At 38.3% G+C, this 14,596-nt stretch overlaps 1 protein-coding gene across 4 annotated transcripts; it reads left to right on the forward strand.

Annotated features, from left to right (window-relative positions):
- The first annotated feature begins 1,640 nt into the window (after positions 1–1,640).
- Positions 1,641–14,528, forward strand: LOC115422995 (innate immunity activator protein-like). 4 transcript variants are annotated; one of them, XM_030139661.1, is made up of 10 exons: positions 1,641–1,755; positions 6,672–6,767; positions 7,293–7,426; positions 7,697–7,819; positions 8,084–8,318; positions 8,422–8,475; positions 8,914–9,139; positions 9,841–9,990; positions 11,535–12,183; positions 13,711–14,528. In XM_030139661.1, the coding sequence occupies exons 2-10, from the start codon at positions 6,704–6,706 to the stop codon at positions 13,801–13,803; spliced, it is 1,728 nt and encodes a 575-aa protein (XP_029995521.1). In that variant the 5' UTR covers positions 1,641–1,755; positions 6,672–6,703; the 3' UTR covers positions 13,804–14,528. The 4 variants fall into 4 exon arrangements, with proteins under 4 accessions (XP_029995521.1, XP_029995522.1, XP_029995523.1 ...); XM_030139662.1 differs by having other exon boundaries at positions 8,947–9,139; XM_030139663.1 differs by having other exon boundaries at positions 8,084–8,270.
- The last annotated feature ends 68 nt before the right edge of the window (positions 14,529–14,596 follow it).

A 14,596-nucleotide genomic window follows, 5' to 3' on the forward strand; every position in this document is an offset into this window, starting at 1 on the left:
TGATGAATGCAATTATTTTGGAAATTCTAAATAATTTGCTCATGTTTTTATATTATTTAGTCATTTCCTGTGATTTCATTGGCAAGTAGGGAAAACTGAGGTTTAAATCCAAAGGGTAAACAACACAAATACATTTGGTGGAGCAGGGTATTGTATTTATATGACATCTCAGAGGCAAATGTTGTTTTTACTCCACAGTTACTGTTGTTGCTTAAGTTACTTACCAGGTAACAGTTGTCCATCCTTTTTGTGTTAAAGGAGGGATGATGAAGTGTTTCCTTTAAAATGATCCTCCTTTTTGAGATGAATAAATCCTTCCATTATCTACAAAATGAATGTATACAAAGCTGAAAACAGGCCTGCTTTTCTGAATTCATGAAGACCTGACTTTTTAGAGATATGTGGCAATCACAGGACAGTGAAACTATAAAGATATGAAGACCTTATATATATATATATATATATATATATATATATATATATATATATATATATATATATAGATATATAGATAGATAGATAGATAGATAGATATATAGATATATAGATATATACACATACATACATACATACATATATATATATATATATATATATATATATATATATATATATATATATATATATATATATATATATATATGATGCATTGCTCTTCATTAAACATCATATACACATTAATACTTCAGTCAAATAAAACCAAAAACATGTTAGTTAATCAAAATTATAATGATCACACTTCACATTTCTCAGTCTCTGCATTAAGAGACTAATGTGGATTAATGGGAAATATGTACAGCATGAAAAACAAAAGTTTCAGGGAAAAAACAGCTTCTATAAACCAAAGTGGTAGTATGTAGTGTGACCTCCCTTTGCACTTAACATGTCTTTATCCCTTTTGTTCAAACAATATGAGATTTATTGCATTAATTTTCTGATGTTTTATACCAGGTTTCATTCACCACGTCAAGATATTTTGTGTCACACTAAATAGTCCCTTTAACCTTTGTTTAGGTTTTCATGTGTCTTTTAAGACTGTACACAGATTTCATGCATTTTCTTGATGAATCTGAAGAAAAGACAATGACAAGTGAATATGTATGCACATTTCATCTCTAGTGGCCTAAGATTTCTGAACAGCATTGTAAATGATCTCAATACACCATTCATCATTTAATAGTGATAAAATAAAATAGAAAGACTACCCCCCCAGAATATATTTGTTCTTTTGTTAATGTTTGTTTTCATCAGTGTGGAGGAAAGTGTGCTTGATTACCTCCCTTCACCTCCCAGCTGTCCTGTGTTTTTTTTCCACACCCTCCTTTCTTCTCTGAACTCCTCTTGTTTTGTGTCTCTTCTCATGTTAAAGCCCCCTCAGTGAGTCGCGTGCTGTGTCAATACGCAGAGCGTGTCTGGAAAGTCAGCGTCGGACTAAACCATTTTACTCAAGGTTAGGGGTCGTACCTTCACAAAAAGTGCACGTTCTGTACATGTGTCTAGTTGTTCATTGACAAAAAAATAATAAAATCTATTTAAAAAAGTAAATAATCTAAATATAAGATGCATAATGAAAAATTGAACGAAATAAGCACTTCAACAAAAACTTAATTTACTTTCTCCCCCTCATTGTAAAAATGAATCAGTCCGAAACAGATGTCCCAAGCGTCGCTCTCACATCTGACCAGAGAAAGTCTGCACCATCCTGCTGTCACTGGTCATGTTAACAGAGGAGGAGAGGACAAAACTCATCAGTAGGTAAGTACACACCATCTACAGCATATGATATAAATGAAGAAAAACTCGTAAAAGTTGGAGCTGGAGCTTAAATCACGGTTAGGGAGAAGATTTGGGTCTGCGCGTGCCTGTTAGCCGTTACTTTTTTTTTATCCTGAAACATTTCACTGGCATTAAGTTGATGCATTTATTCAGGCTTCAGAGCTAAAACAGATGCATTTTACACGGACAGACGTTTTGTTGTTTTGTTTTTTGTCTGAGGATTATTGTTACTTCACAGCTTAAGGTTTTGAACTTTTAGAAGTTTAGGTCCAAATTACAAATTAACCTACCTTGCTTTTAAATCTACATAAATAGGCTATTTATTTTTTCTTGCTAATTGAAATATAATACAGCTTTCATGCTAATGCACTAACTGTAAATATAGTATTGTATTTTAGAGGTTACATTACATAATATCCTAATACATTAAGAGTGTAGTTCTTTTATGAGCACTTTTTATGTTAAGAAATTAAAGTATGCTTTTTATATTGAATTACAGGTGGTTAATAGACAATACAAGTAATGTCCCCTATCCTCCCATAGTATCAAAGGTGTCAGTCCTCAGTGTCCATGAATACTCAACAGATGTGGTAAATGCTGGTTAATCACTTCCTCTGTGTTGACACTCGTGTGGGTTCAACATTTACCATGAATATGAGTTACTTTCACAGGTTGGCCTTACTGTACATGCGGCCACAGGCTTGTTTGTGGCTGCTGTTTGTGCCTACAGCAGCAAAATAAACACAAAGCTCCCTCAGTCCACATTGTTGACAGATGTATGGTGCTACAGTGGTGCTAAAAACAACACCCGTGTGTTGTTATGCCCCACAGGGCACCCAGGTTCTTTTGTAAATGCTGGGCACTGCTGTGTGAAAAGCTGTGACCACATCCTGCCAGTAGAAGGGTGACCATCAGTGTCCATTCAGAGGCCTCAGAAATGATGACTACGAGGGACAAGGTGTCATGATCCCTGACTATGTCTTCAGCCTCTGGAGAACAATGGAGCATCTCTTCTTGCCCTCTGTATTTGTGCTGTCGCTGGGCTGTAACAGAGCTGGTGTGTCTGTGCAGCATATGGCCTCCAGTGGCTGAGAGCAGGCCAGCGTGCAGCTTATTACCCCTGCATTGTCCCTGTCTGAACACCCTGCACTGCTTGGCAATTGTGATCCGAACTAACACTGACAGAGCCAAGACACTGCCAGTGCTGGGGTTTGAACTTTGCATTTATGTTATCTCAGCCTCCTGTCTGCATTTTGCTGCTGTGTGCGGAGTTTCCACAATCAGCACTACTTCTTAACATTGAGATCTGACCCTAGTGACGTGCTTTGTAATACAACACTTCATTTTTTCCCCTCCTGTTGCTCCCCCACATTGATGCACTTTTCCTGTAGAAGCCTATATTGTGTACAGAATGGATCCATTTTGCTGAATGGATTTTGGCTTCTCATCAGACTCTGAAATAAGGCATGTTGTAAAGTCGTTTGGTTTCTTCCACAGTATCAGCACTCAGTGGAGAATCTTAATTACAGGGTTTGAATAAGGGCCTCGGTCTGGTTTCAGGCATCCCTCACTGTTTCCTCGGCAAGGCTGGTCCCTGTTGGTAATTCCAGGGCCGACCACAGTGGTAATGAGCACGGCAGCAATGGCAGCATTCCAGGAGATCACAGTTCTAAAAGGCTCATGGGAAAGGGTGGTGGGGGAAGTCGGGGAGACAGTGAATCCACATCATGATCTGCTGCCATAAACACCCACTTCCGTAGATGTTACATGGTCACGGTCGGGTGGGCTGTGAGGATGGGCGCGGCGGTCGGTTACCATCCCTGACACGTTTCTAGACAGTTCAACAGTCATCAAGTTACCATCAATACCAACAATCGAGAATGACAACTGAAATAAAAATAAAAACAAAACTAACAGAAACTGTATTACACGTTTATACAACACTAAAAAAAAATTATAGTTGAATTGTCTTCAGTTTTAAGCTTTGTCAGTTAATGTTTTGTAATTGGTGACTCACACACGTCTTTTATAGATGGGTGGCTGACAAATAAGACAAATGACCCACATTACAAAAACGATCTGAAAACTAAACATTTGACAAACCAAGCAAACCCATTTAAATGAAAACCCACCATATTACAACTGACCTCCAACTGAAAACAATAAGTGAAAAAGAAGTAAGACTAAAGACTAATGAGGACTATTAGAATCTAACTTCATCATCATTAGGAGTGACCAGACAGAGCAATTATAATGTTATGACTACACCAACTTTATAAAGTCTGCCGGGTGGAGCTGCTATCATTATCTGTGCTTTCAGGAAATGGATTGCTTTTTGTTTCAAGAAAAGTGTTGTTTTATGACTTTTCTGACAGTGTAATTTCAACACTCCCATGACTCCAGATTTCATGAAATCTATGACAAATGGCATCAGAGTCTTGGCAATAAGCTGCAATGTCTAGTGCTGTTTCACCCGAACCCACCCACTCAGTCAGCCTAGACCTCCAACCACAGACATTGTGAAAGTCTTCAGAGAGTTATGGGGTGTAAGTGGGTAAATCCCACATTACCCGGCCTGTCTCTGATTACGAGGCTGGATTCTTGTTGACGTCTTTAGTTTTTGATCGCTGCTGCATGGAGCCATGTGTCTGAGAGTACAGCAGCCCCCATCCTTACCTTAAAATCTCAGCACTTCCCATCACTCGCTACAGCCTTGTCTCAATATTGGCCCAACATCACTGCTCCAGCCTGAAGCAGAGTTGTCAGCAGATATTGCGCCCACAGCAGATTATTGAGGCCGCTTGGTGGATACAGGGCCTTTGTTGCAGTGTTGTTTTACTGAGTCAAGCTGCCTGAGCCTCATTGTGTTACCGGTCGCTCATAACTGCGTCAGTTCACATGAGTTGATGTGGTGAATAGGTCAGGCCTATGGGATACACAATAATATCCCGGTAGAGGAGGTTCTCATGTACACAGGCTCTGATTCTTCCTGGTCTCTGCAGGAAAAGGCCTGATACTGATCTCTAAACACAGAGGATGAGACAGGAGCAAAGGATTACATCTGAGCAACACATTCAATTATCCTGACTGTTTATGAGGTCATCTTTTATTCCTGACTTATCTACTACTCATATGACTTGTTAAGGGCTGAGAGACTAAAGAAAGATTATGAGCACTTTTCATTATTTTGTGACATTAGAGGACATTTACCTAATTTCATTGTACACACGACAGTCTATTCTATTCTATTCTATTCTATTCTATTCTATTCTATTCTATTCTATTCTATTCTATTCTATTCATTATCCAACCAGGTATTTAGTATTTCCATTTTATGTTGCTTCATCTCATAGACAAATATTTTGCTTTTCACTCCACTAAGTCTTTTCAGTCCTGACCCATACACTGAAAACCACATCTCTCCAAACGTGTTTAATGTATTTTTAATAAACTGAAGGATGAAAGTTTCCTTTACGAACTGAGAAAATTGTCCTCCTTCTTAAGCTAAATAAAACACTCTTGGATTTACTGGAAAATACATCACCACAAAGCTGAAAACGGGCTTTTTCTGACCTCATGAAAAGTTGAGTTTTGAGAAATGCATGCCTCTCTCAGCAGACGTAGACAAACATATGAAAATTTTATAGAATATAACACATTGCTGTAGATTATACTCCTCAACAGTAATTAAAGTAGTTAAATGAGCTCAACCCTGAACATTTACAGAATGTAATCAACACATTAATGCAGGAGTAATATGAACAAGAGCAACATACATAATAGTAAAAGACTGACAGGGACCATTTTATGTGACTACTTTACTTTTGATACTTTAAGTACATTTTGATGATAATACTTACAGAATGAGTGGCACTAGTTGCACTTCTATAGCTGTTTAGTGGATATTAACACAAAGGCTGTGTGTAAACAGTACTTTTATGAATGTGTGGTATCAACTGTTGACAAACCCTAATGATATTATTTCCTGTAAATTTGTTTATCCTGTTGGTCTTTTTAGAAGTCTGGCAAACATGTGAGATCCAGAGTAAATTAATTGACCTTAAAAATCTGAAAATAAAAGAGCATTTCAGGAGAAGTGCTGTCATTCTAGGGCAATTTCAGCAGAAAAAAAACAGCAACAACAAACTCCTTGGCCTGGATTGAAAAGCTTCATTTTACCAATTTGTTGTGATTGTGTATGTTTTCACTGTGTTGTGCTTCTCCACATCATGTAGTCAGCCTGATGTTAGGTAGAAAACAACAAAGAAACAGGCCATAAACATGAAATGCACTCGTCTGCTTCTGAGCGGGTGTTTGGAAATGTGTTGCACAGGAATCAGCAGGAACCTTGTGATCTGATGCTGCGTGGACAAGCCCAGCATTGAGACATTCTTCCACTTCAAAGCCCCCAGAGGGTTTCTGGACACTGGTTGAATAGGAGCTGAGGGAGGGGTGTGTGGGGGGAACAGGTGCAGTCCCTGAGTGGGGTAATTCCTGCTGCCATCTGCTTTCCTTTTCGGGGTCTGGGCTCTTTAAACGCCCTCTGACACGCCTCATGGCGACACGCTCCCCGAGTCAGCCGCACCGTGCCCCGTCACCATGGCACCACGATTCGGATTAACCCCTGCACATGTGCCGAGTCAACTGTGGGGGTCTGCCTCTTTTGTGATGGAGCATGGGAGGGAGAAAGAGGTGGAGGGGGAGGAGGAGAGGGATGGAGAGCTGCATGGATAAGTGTGTGAAAGGACACTCGCCAGTCTTCACTTTTGTTAAGAGAAGCAGCAGGAGTGAGGATGAATGAAGCTGTTTGGGAGGAAAACCACAAGAGAATACAACCCTTAGAAGTGACCAGTTTAATTTTCACTATTTACAACAAACTCCGTTCATTTCCACAGGAATCTCTAAAAACTTCAACAAGATATCTGAGATGACAACCATGGAGAGTAAAGAGGAGATCAGTGACACAGACAGTGGGATTATTGTTCACTCTGGTGAGAAAAAACACTAATGATGCACATCATCAACACAGCAATGCAGCATCCCATTTTCATACATACAGGCTGATAATAACACAGCAGTACCTCTAATTTTAAGTTGCATGACTCTGTGACTATTCCTCAAATTAAAGTCAAATGACAGAGGTCTTTATCAAGTGGAATAGTTTTTATTTGTTTATTTGTGTTTTTAAAATGAATTCCCATCAGTGACTGAATGAAAGCAGTTGTTCTTCTCAGACTATAATCACAGTATAAATCTTATATTAACATTTATTAACATGAACATTTGTAAAATAGTTGCATGATTTTCACTTAATATTAGATGCCATTCAAAGTGAGTTAAATGTGCAATTTTGGTAGAAGAATCAAAACGACACAGACTTCTTTCTTTATCAGAATTGTCTTTTTATTATTTCAACAATTAGAAGTTTATTAAAACACACTTTTACAAAGGATGTGGAGCTTAACATTTCTCAAAATGGACCTGTGTTGGTGAGCTTATGTTGACGTATGCTGCAGGTCCAGACAGTCCCACGTCTCCAGTGAAGGACCTGACGACCCACACCAGGGCCCTGAAACTAAAGCACCAGTCCCTGGAGGAGCGACTGGAGCTCTGCCTGCTGGAGCTCAGGAAGCTCTGCATTAGAGAGGCAGTGAGTAACTATTACATTACAACACACACAACCTCCAATCTCACTTTTTTTTTACATTTTGAAACAGCAAAACACAACATATGAAGAGAAATAACATGGACACTTACACAAAACAAACTAAAAGCCTTAACACCTGTAAAAAACCTCCCCAGCTGAATGTACTCAGTGGTTTGACCTTAAGGTCAGGTCTAATACTACAACAAAATTAAGTGATGTTGTTAGAATTGCACTTTTGTCTATTTTATTGACCTGCTTTTATGGTCTTTACAGGAGCTGACTGGTAAACTGCCTTCAGACTATCCTCTGATGCCTGATGAGAAACCACCTCGAGTTCGAAGGAGGATTGGAGCTTCTTTCAAACTGGACGAGGGTCTAATTCACCTGAATAATGAGGTAAAGGCCCCATGAACGTTTACAGCACAGAGCAAAAATAGGTTCACTTTTGAACAGTGATTTGAACCCAAAACAAACTCCAATGTGTTTTGGCATCAAGCCTTTGTCAGCAAGCCTGCAGTATATTTTTTTTTGACATTTTAACTGTTTAAAACTCTATCCAACGAGTGCCTCAAATAAAATAATTTTTAGTCCGGGTAGCACTCCTACCCAAGTATTTTTTTTTTACATTTTGAACTAATATTTGAGTTTGGGTTTTTATAGGATTCAGAGTTGCATGCACTGGAGACTGACTTGGCGCTTCAGCGGCAGATTTATGAAGCAGCTCGTAAACTTTCCCTGGAGGAGAACCTCAGTAAACCCCAAAAGAAAAGCCGAGCACAGCAGTGCAAGAGGGAGGAGAAGAAAGTGAAGGAGCTGCAGGAGGCAGTTTTCCAGCAAAGGATCAAGAGTGAGTGCAACTCACCATGCATCAACATCTCATCCAAACAAAACAAAGGTGAGGGACTCTGCTGCCCCCGCAGGGCAAACTGTGCACTGCTGCCATGACAAACTGCATGGATTTAATGGACATTTTACAAACATCTCCTCTGTGTTTGCAGATCTAAGTATGTCAGATGACAGCTCCCTGTCTGATGTTGTGGCCCTGGATGATGGTTAGTGTGGATAATATTTAATGTAGATTTACTTTTAAGGTAATTGTGATTGTATGTGAAACATAATTGGATTATGTGGCAAAGAGCTAAAAAATAACTGTTACTATATTTAGATTTTTCCTGCAGCTTTCATTCAGTAAATCTCTCATGTATTTGAGTGTCATAGCTAATATTAAAGTGGGCAGACAGTAGTTTCAAAGAAGCAAAAGAACAACAAAACACCCAGAAGTAGTACAATTTCAAACTTGACAAATAAAATGAAAATATGAAGTAAGTGATCAAAATATACTGTTTGACATAAGATCAATAGAAAGTGTGATACATGTCAGACAGAAGTACTCCAGCAGCTTTGGTCTACAACAGATTGAAGGAATTCTATGAACTACAAAGAAAAAAAAAAAAAAGTACAGCTCTGACGGATGTTGTGTTCCTTCATAGATGTGGACTCTCCCTGCCCTGTGTCTCCTCCAGTGCTGGGGATTTCCTTCTCAGACCCTCTCCAGCTTTCGGCCAAGACTGTCCAGTCATCCCCACAGTCCTCCAGTCAGAGCAGCGTGGAGCATGAGCGCTCTCCCATCCAGAACTCTCCATGGAAAGAGTCGAGCCTGGACCAGCCTTATCACAGGGCCACTAAACTGCAGTCTCCTGGCAGCAGCAGGTCCAGGTACGAGGTCTCAGAAAGTATGGACACCCAGTGAATACTGGACAGTACAGAGAGGAGAGTAGATACAAATTATTCACCAAATTCCCATGGAAATACTTAAGCTGGATGTATCAGAAAATTAAAACATGAGACTAAAAAAAAGTAGTAAATGTCATGGTATCATCTATTGAAATAATAGAAAAATCTAAATTGAGTGTAAAACGCAGTAAAATAAGTAAACTAGGATATAAAAGTAATGTTGAAAGTTATTGGCTGTGATATTTAGAAATACTAAGTGATAATTATGAGTGATCGTAAAGAAATTTTGCACATGATGAAAAGTTCTATTGTAATAAATTACAAAAACCAATCGTGCACAGGATAGTAAATAAAAATATATAAAGAAATACAAATGCTTAAAGTATAAATATTAATGAACCTACTTATTAATGTACTCATGAAAGGATATATTGTGCTTCATATACATAAAGGATTAAACATCAAAATGAAATTCTTATCGTCTACATAGAAATATCTCAGCCAGTTTAATTTCTGAAATAACTATTAAATTAATGCTAAAATCTGAGTAAATGTTAAGTTTTATTGTTCCTGCTAATTGGTAGCGTGTTGTCCAATCTGCTTGTTGAATATACATATATACTGTATTTCTGGAATATGACCCATCCTTCTCATGTCGTCCATCTTGTTTTTGTCGTGTGCAGTAGTCCAGCAGGGACCCAGGTGTCTGCAGACAACGGTCGGGTTCTTCCCTCTCAGTTCATTAAGAACTCAGCTCTGCGTCAGTCCCACTCCACCAGCGCCCCCTCCACCCCAGAGCTGCATGTACGCCGGCAGTACTCCCAGTCCTTCAGGTACTGAAACCCAACGATACAGTTAGAATAACAGCCAAACTCTAAGCATAATAGCTAATGTGATATTCTACAGGCTGTCCATAAAGTCTCTTTACAATTTAACACATTTATTACAAAAGTAAATGAATAGACAGATCTGTGGAAATTACTACAAAATGAAAAGTAGATGTTGAAGTTTTTTTTGTTTTTTTTAACTTCATTTAATACACCTCTACATGGACACCATTAGTTCCATGAAGCACATCCAGATGGTACTGGATTTCTTGCCATGTTGGCTATATCATAGCCTCATCAGTGGTGGCAGCAGCATCAGTGATCTTAGCCTCAGATCCTTGATGTCTTCAATACTTAATCCTGTAGTTTCACTGAGTCTGCGTCTCTGATTTTGTTTCAATAAACCATGATACACCGTGCGTTTTCTTGAGGAGCAGCAGCAGCTTTTTAGTGGTTTATTTAACAGTACTTATATCATCAACAGGGTACCTGAAATACTCAAATGCAATTTGATTAAAAACTTTCATAATCACTGAGTACATAAAACAAACTGATTAAGATATCTCATCAGTTGCCTTTGTAATAAATTTTTTAAATTGTAAAGAGACTTTGTGAACACCCTGTATTTATGGGAGTTTAATAATCTACTGTGTCACCTATGAAGAACATGCTTTTCTCATACTGTTAAACAATAATTTTTAGATGTAATTAACTCATAAAGACCCAAACATCTACCGGCAACCAAAAGCATCTACTGATGTAAAATGTATAAAACCTGTTGATCCACTAATCCTATCAGTACATGTAAATACTTGGTATAAAATACAGTTTGTCATCGTTTCATGGTCATCAGATATGACCTACTTAGACGTTCAGAGGCTCTGTTGTGAACGTGTAAACATTGTCATCTTCTACAGCATTGATTCACCAGGAAAACCCATGGAGTTGGATCAGTGACAGTGGATGGAGACACTTGTTTTATATTCAGTTAATGATAGATTTTACTGAAAAAGTCACTTTTTCCTTCAGTTTCCTCTGTCTCTGATATAATAACCTTTGAATCAACTCTGAGTTTTCATGAAGTTCTAAATCAAATATAGGAAATTAAATATAGGAAAATAAATGATTTACAGTGAAAAATGCTAAATATAGAGGATAATATTATAATAAATGGTGATAAATCACTTAAGAAAGGTTAAATAGAGAGAAAATTATTTTGGTAACTGACATAAACAGAGCACTGGGTCTTTATTGGATAATGGCACCAATCTATTAATAAGTAGGCCATGTCCTTCAAACATGTAGAGATACATTTTTATTCATGTTTTTTTTTAAATTCATGATGCTTGCTTTGCTTAATGAGTCCACGGAAAATTGAATTAAATTCACATATTTTAATAATAATTTATAATATTGTAAAGACAGCAGTGTGTTCGTATTGGAGCACAAAGCAAAAATTTCCAGCAAATACTCTAATGATGAAGTGAGATGAAAATAAACCACATGCAATGAATGAAATGTAAGGTAATTTTATACTTTTGTGTCTTCAGACTTCCCAAAAGTAAGACATCTGCTGCCTCAGAGAATAATCGAGGAAGAGCCCGGCCGCCCCCGCAGCGCCGCACCCCCGATGTGGTGCTGCGTTCAGCCGAGTACTCCCCCCTACGCCCTTCTCAGTCCAGCTCTGAGGACAGCAGCTCGGAGCACTCGTCCTCCTCCTACATGAGTTCTCCGGGCAGGGATGGACCCACCGAGATCCCAAAGCTCTGCCCTCCACCGTACGGATTTCACTTTGGATCTCATAAGAAAGGACTGTCCACCTTCTCCAACAGCCCTGCCTCCCACAAGAACCCTGGCCAGCCCCAGCCCCAGCGCAGCCCGGCCCACTCCAGGATCACAGACGACAGCCCACTCTCCCCTCAGGCCTTGGACATGGAGAAATGCTACATGTCACCCCCTTCGGCCTGCAGCCCTCCGCAGAGACAGTGGCAAGAGGGAATGTTGTCCCCAAGGATTATGCTGAAGCCGCCTCCCCCGTACACCAGGCTGGTGCGAACACCCTCCCTAAAGGAGTACCCGAACCACGCCATCCGGCTGCTGCCCAGGGAGATCGTATCAGAGGAGCTCAAGTCCTGGCACCAGAGGAATCAGAAGGGCGTCAAGAGCCCCACCTCACCTCATCTGCCCTCGTTTAAGCAGGTCAGCACTGTAAAAAAATTACACCTAGTAAACGTAGTAAATACACAGTGCTGTTTTCAGCCACGTTGTTAATTTTTCTATTTCATTTGTATGTTTTTGAGACAATGTAATCCAGTGTTGAGCTAATTTTTAGACGCATTTAATTATCGATAAACTTACTATGCATTTTACAACTCATCAAATACCTAAAAGATAGTTGCCTCTTATGAATGACTAAAAATATAAAGAAACCAAATAATTGAAAACAAAAATAAGTAAAAGCAAATATATCAGTGGAGTATTAAACAAAATATTTATTTTTGGAAAAGAGTTGATGGACATACAATTGTTTATCCCATTTTTAGTGGTTTAACACCTACAAATAGCTATCAATTTATTTTCCCAATTTTATATTCAACCCACTGTCATGAAAATATACACATATGTCTCATTTTTACACACAGTCCTATACAATAAACAACTATCCTACTTTTATAACTCAAACACCATCAGATCCACTCAGTAACGAGTATAAACTTGTGTGACATGACGTGAATATATTTCACTAATCCTAACTTGAATTAAACTGTCCTCATTTGTGTGATCCTGAAGGAATGACACTAGGTGTTTCTCAATATGTGTTCTGTTCTTCTGTTCTTGTAATCTCGTGAAATGTCATCAGTCACGGCCCAAATACTGTTCCATTTAAAAGTTCGCACAAACCAAGATCAGATGGAATTCCTGGATGTTGTTCTTGTCTCCTGGTTTAAACCAAGGATGCACCGGTTGGTGACTCGTGTAGACTTGGCTGGCAAATATCCCAGGATGCATTTGGTGCTACTCTCAAAGGCAACGGCTGCATTAGTGACAACTTACTTATTTACTGAGTAGATGACAGTCACGAAATGATGTGATACGGTGTTGGAACACATGCAAGAGGCAGAATAACAATAAAATACATCTTTAATATCACAATATGGGATTCAGCAAAATTTGTTTATTCAGTTTTGAAGAATATACAAAATGTATAAAAAATATAAATGTTCCAGAGGAAGCCATTTCACTAATAGATGAACAAAAGGAAGGGAAACAGATATCAGTGGCTTTTTCTTCGAATTTATGTACACAAGTTTTGAAACATAACATTAACTCACCTTTTGCTCATCTGAGAAAAAAGTCAAAATTCTGACTTTAATCTCAGAATTCTGACTTTTTTCTCAGAATAATAATTTAAAAAATATATTGGACCTTAATTTTTATTGGCCCTAATCATCTTCCGTAACAAATGTTGTGAAATCAAATCGAGTGACATATTGTGGTGGGTTGCGGTAAAACGTTAGGGAGCCGATGGTAGAAATACAGCAGAGCCATGGAGGAAAGATCACAAACACCAACCGTTCCCATTACAGAGACTTGAGTTCTCAGGGGCCGTTCTGACCAATAGCATACTTGGCGAACTTAATATTGAGAAACACATATTATGAGTGTTTACAATATTTCCCACCTGTGACTTGAGTCTGAGCTCTGACTGGTTGTGTGTCCTTCCAGGGTTCGGGTAACGTGGTCCTGCAAAGAGCTGCCGACGGGACTCCGCTGCAGTGGTTTGTTGCTGAAGATGCTGAAATAGTGAGTCAGGTGTAGTGAAGACCCCCTCTTTCCTCCTCTACAGTACATTTAGTAGGATGTTTGAATATTCCTTTTAATTTATCTTTGTATTTATTAACTCTGTGACTCTCTGTGAGATTGTTTGTCTGATGATGTGTGACGCTGTCATTGATATGATGCAGAAAACATGTCAGTACCCTGAGGAGCACAATTCTGTATTATTAATTTAAAACTTAATGTAAGGTGGTATGCCAGTTTTATTTATTTTGAGTTTTCTAAATATAGTTTCTACAAGGTGACTTGAGGTTCATAACATTTCAATAATGGGTCATAAGATGGTTCATACGATGTAGTTTCAAGAATCTCATTGTGTCTGGCACACATTTTGCACGAAAAATTCACCTGCAGTCGTTTTAAAAAGTTGCCTCATTCTTAATATAATTTTTATTTTATGCTGTATTTATCTATTATTTAAAGTTTCTCCCTTGAAACATCAAATTTTTTAAGTATCTTTGAAAAAACATTGCCCTCATATATATATAAATATACATATATATGTAGTTTGACATTTGTCTAGTCATGATGTGAATTAAGATGAATTTTAACCCTTGCTATTAACTCTCTTTAATTAATCACTGATGCTGTTAACAGTGGTTTGATGAATGTGTCACTGCAGTATGGTATTTTGTTACTAACCAAGTGATTGTATCAGTTTTGATATTTTTTTGTATATTTATAATAAAAAAAAAATACGAATTCAAGTTAAATGTGTGGAACTTTGATTTGGAAAAGTCACATTTTCAGGACAAAAAGGATGAAGATGCAAAAG

This window comes from Sphaeramia orbicularis, chromosome 7 (genome assembly GCF_902148855.1).
Source record: "Sphaeramia orbicularis chromosome 7, fSphaOr1.1, whole genome shotgun sequence".
Lineage (NCBI taxonomy): Eukaryota > Metazoa > Chordata > Actinopteri > Kurtiformes > Apogonidae > Sphaeramia > Sphaeramia orbicularis.

Bases quoted from the DNA above. Each gene is read 5' to 3' on its own strand.
- LOC115422995 (XM_030139661.1), top strand. From the start codon at position 6,704: ATGACAACCATGGAGAGTAAAGAGGAGATCAGTGACACAGACAGTGGG. The intron at 7,427-7,696 runs GTGAGTAACTAT...TGGTCTTTACAG, and splicing joins AGCTCTGCATTAGAGAGGCA to GAGCTGACTGGTAAACTGCC. The intron at 8,319-8,421 runs GTGAGGGACTCT...CTGTGTTTGCAG, and splicing joins CTCATCCAAACAAAACAAAG to ATCTAAGTATGTCAGATGAC.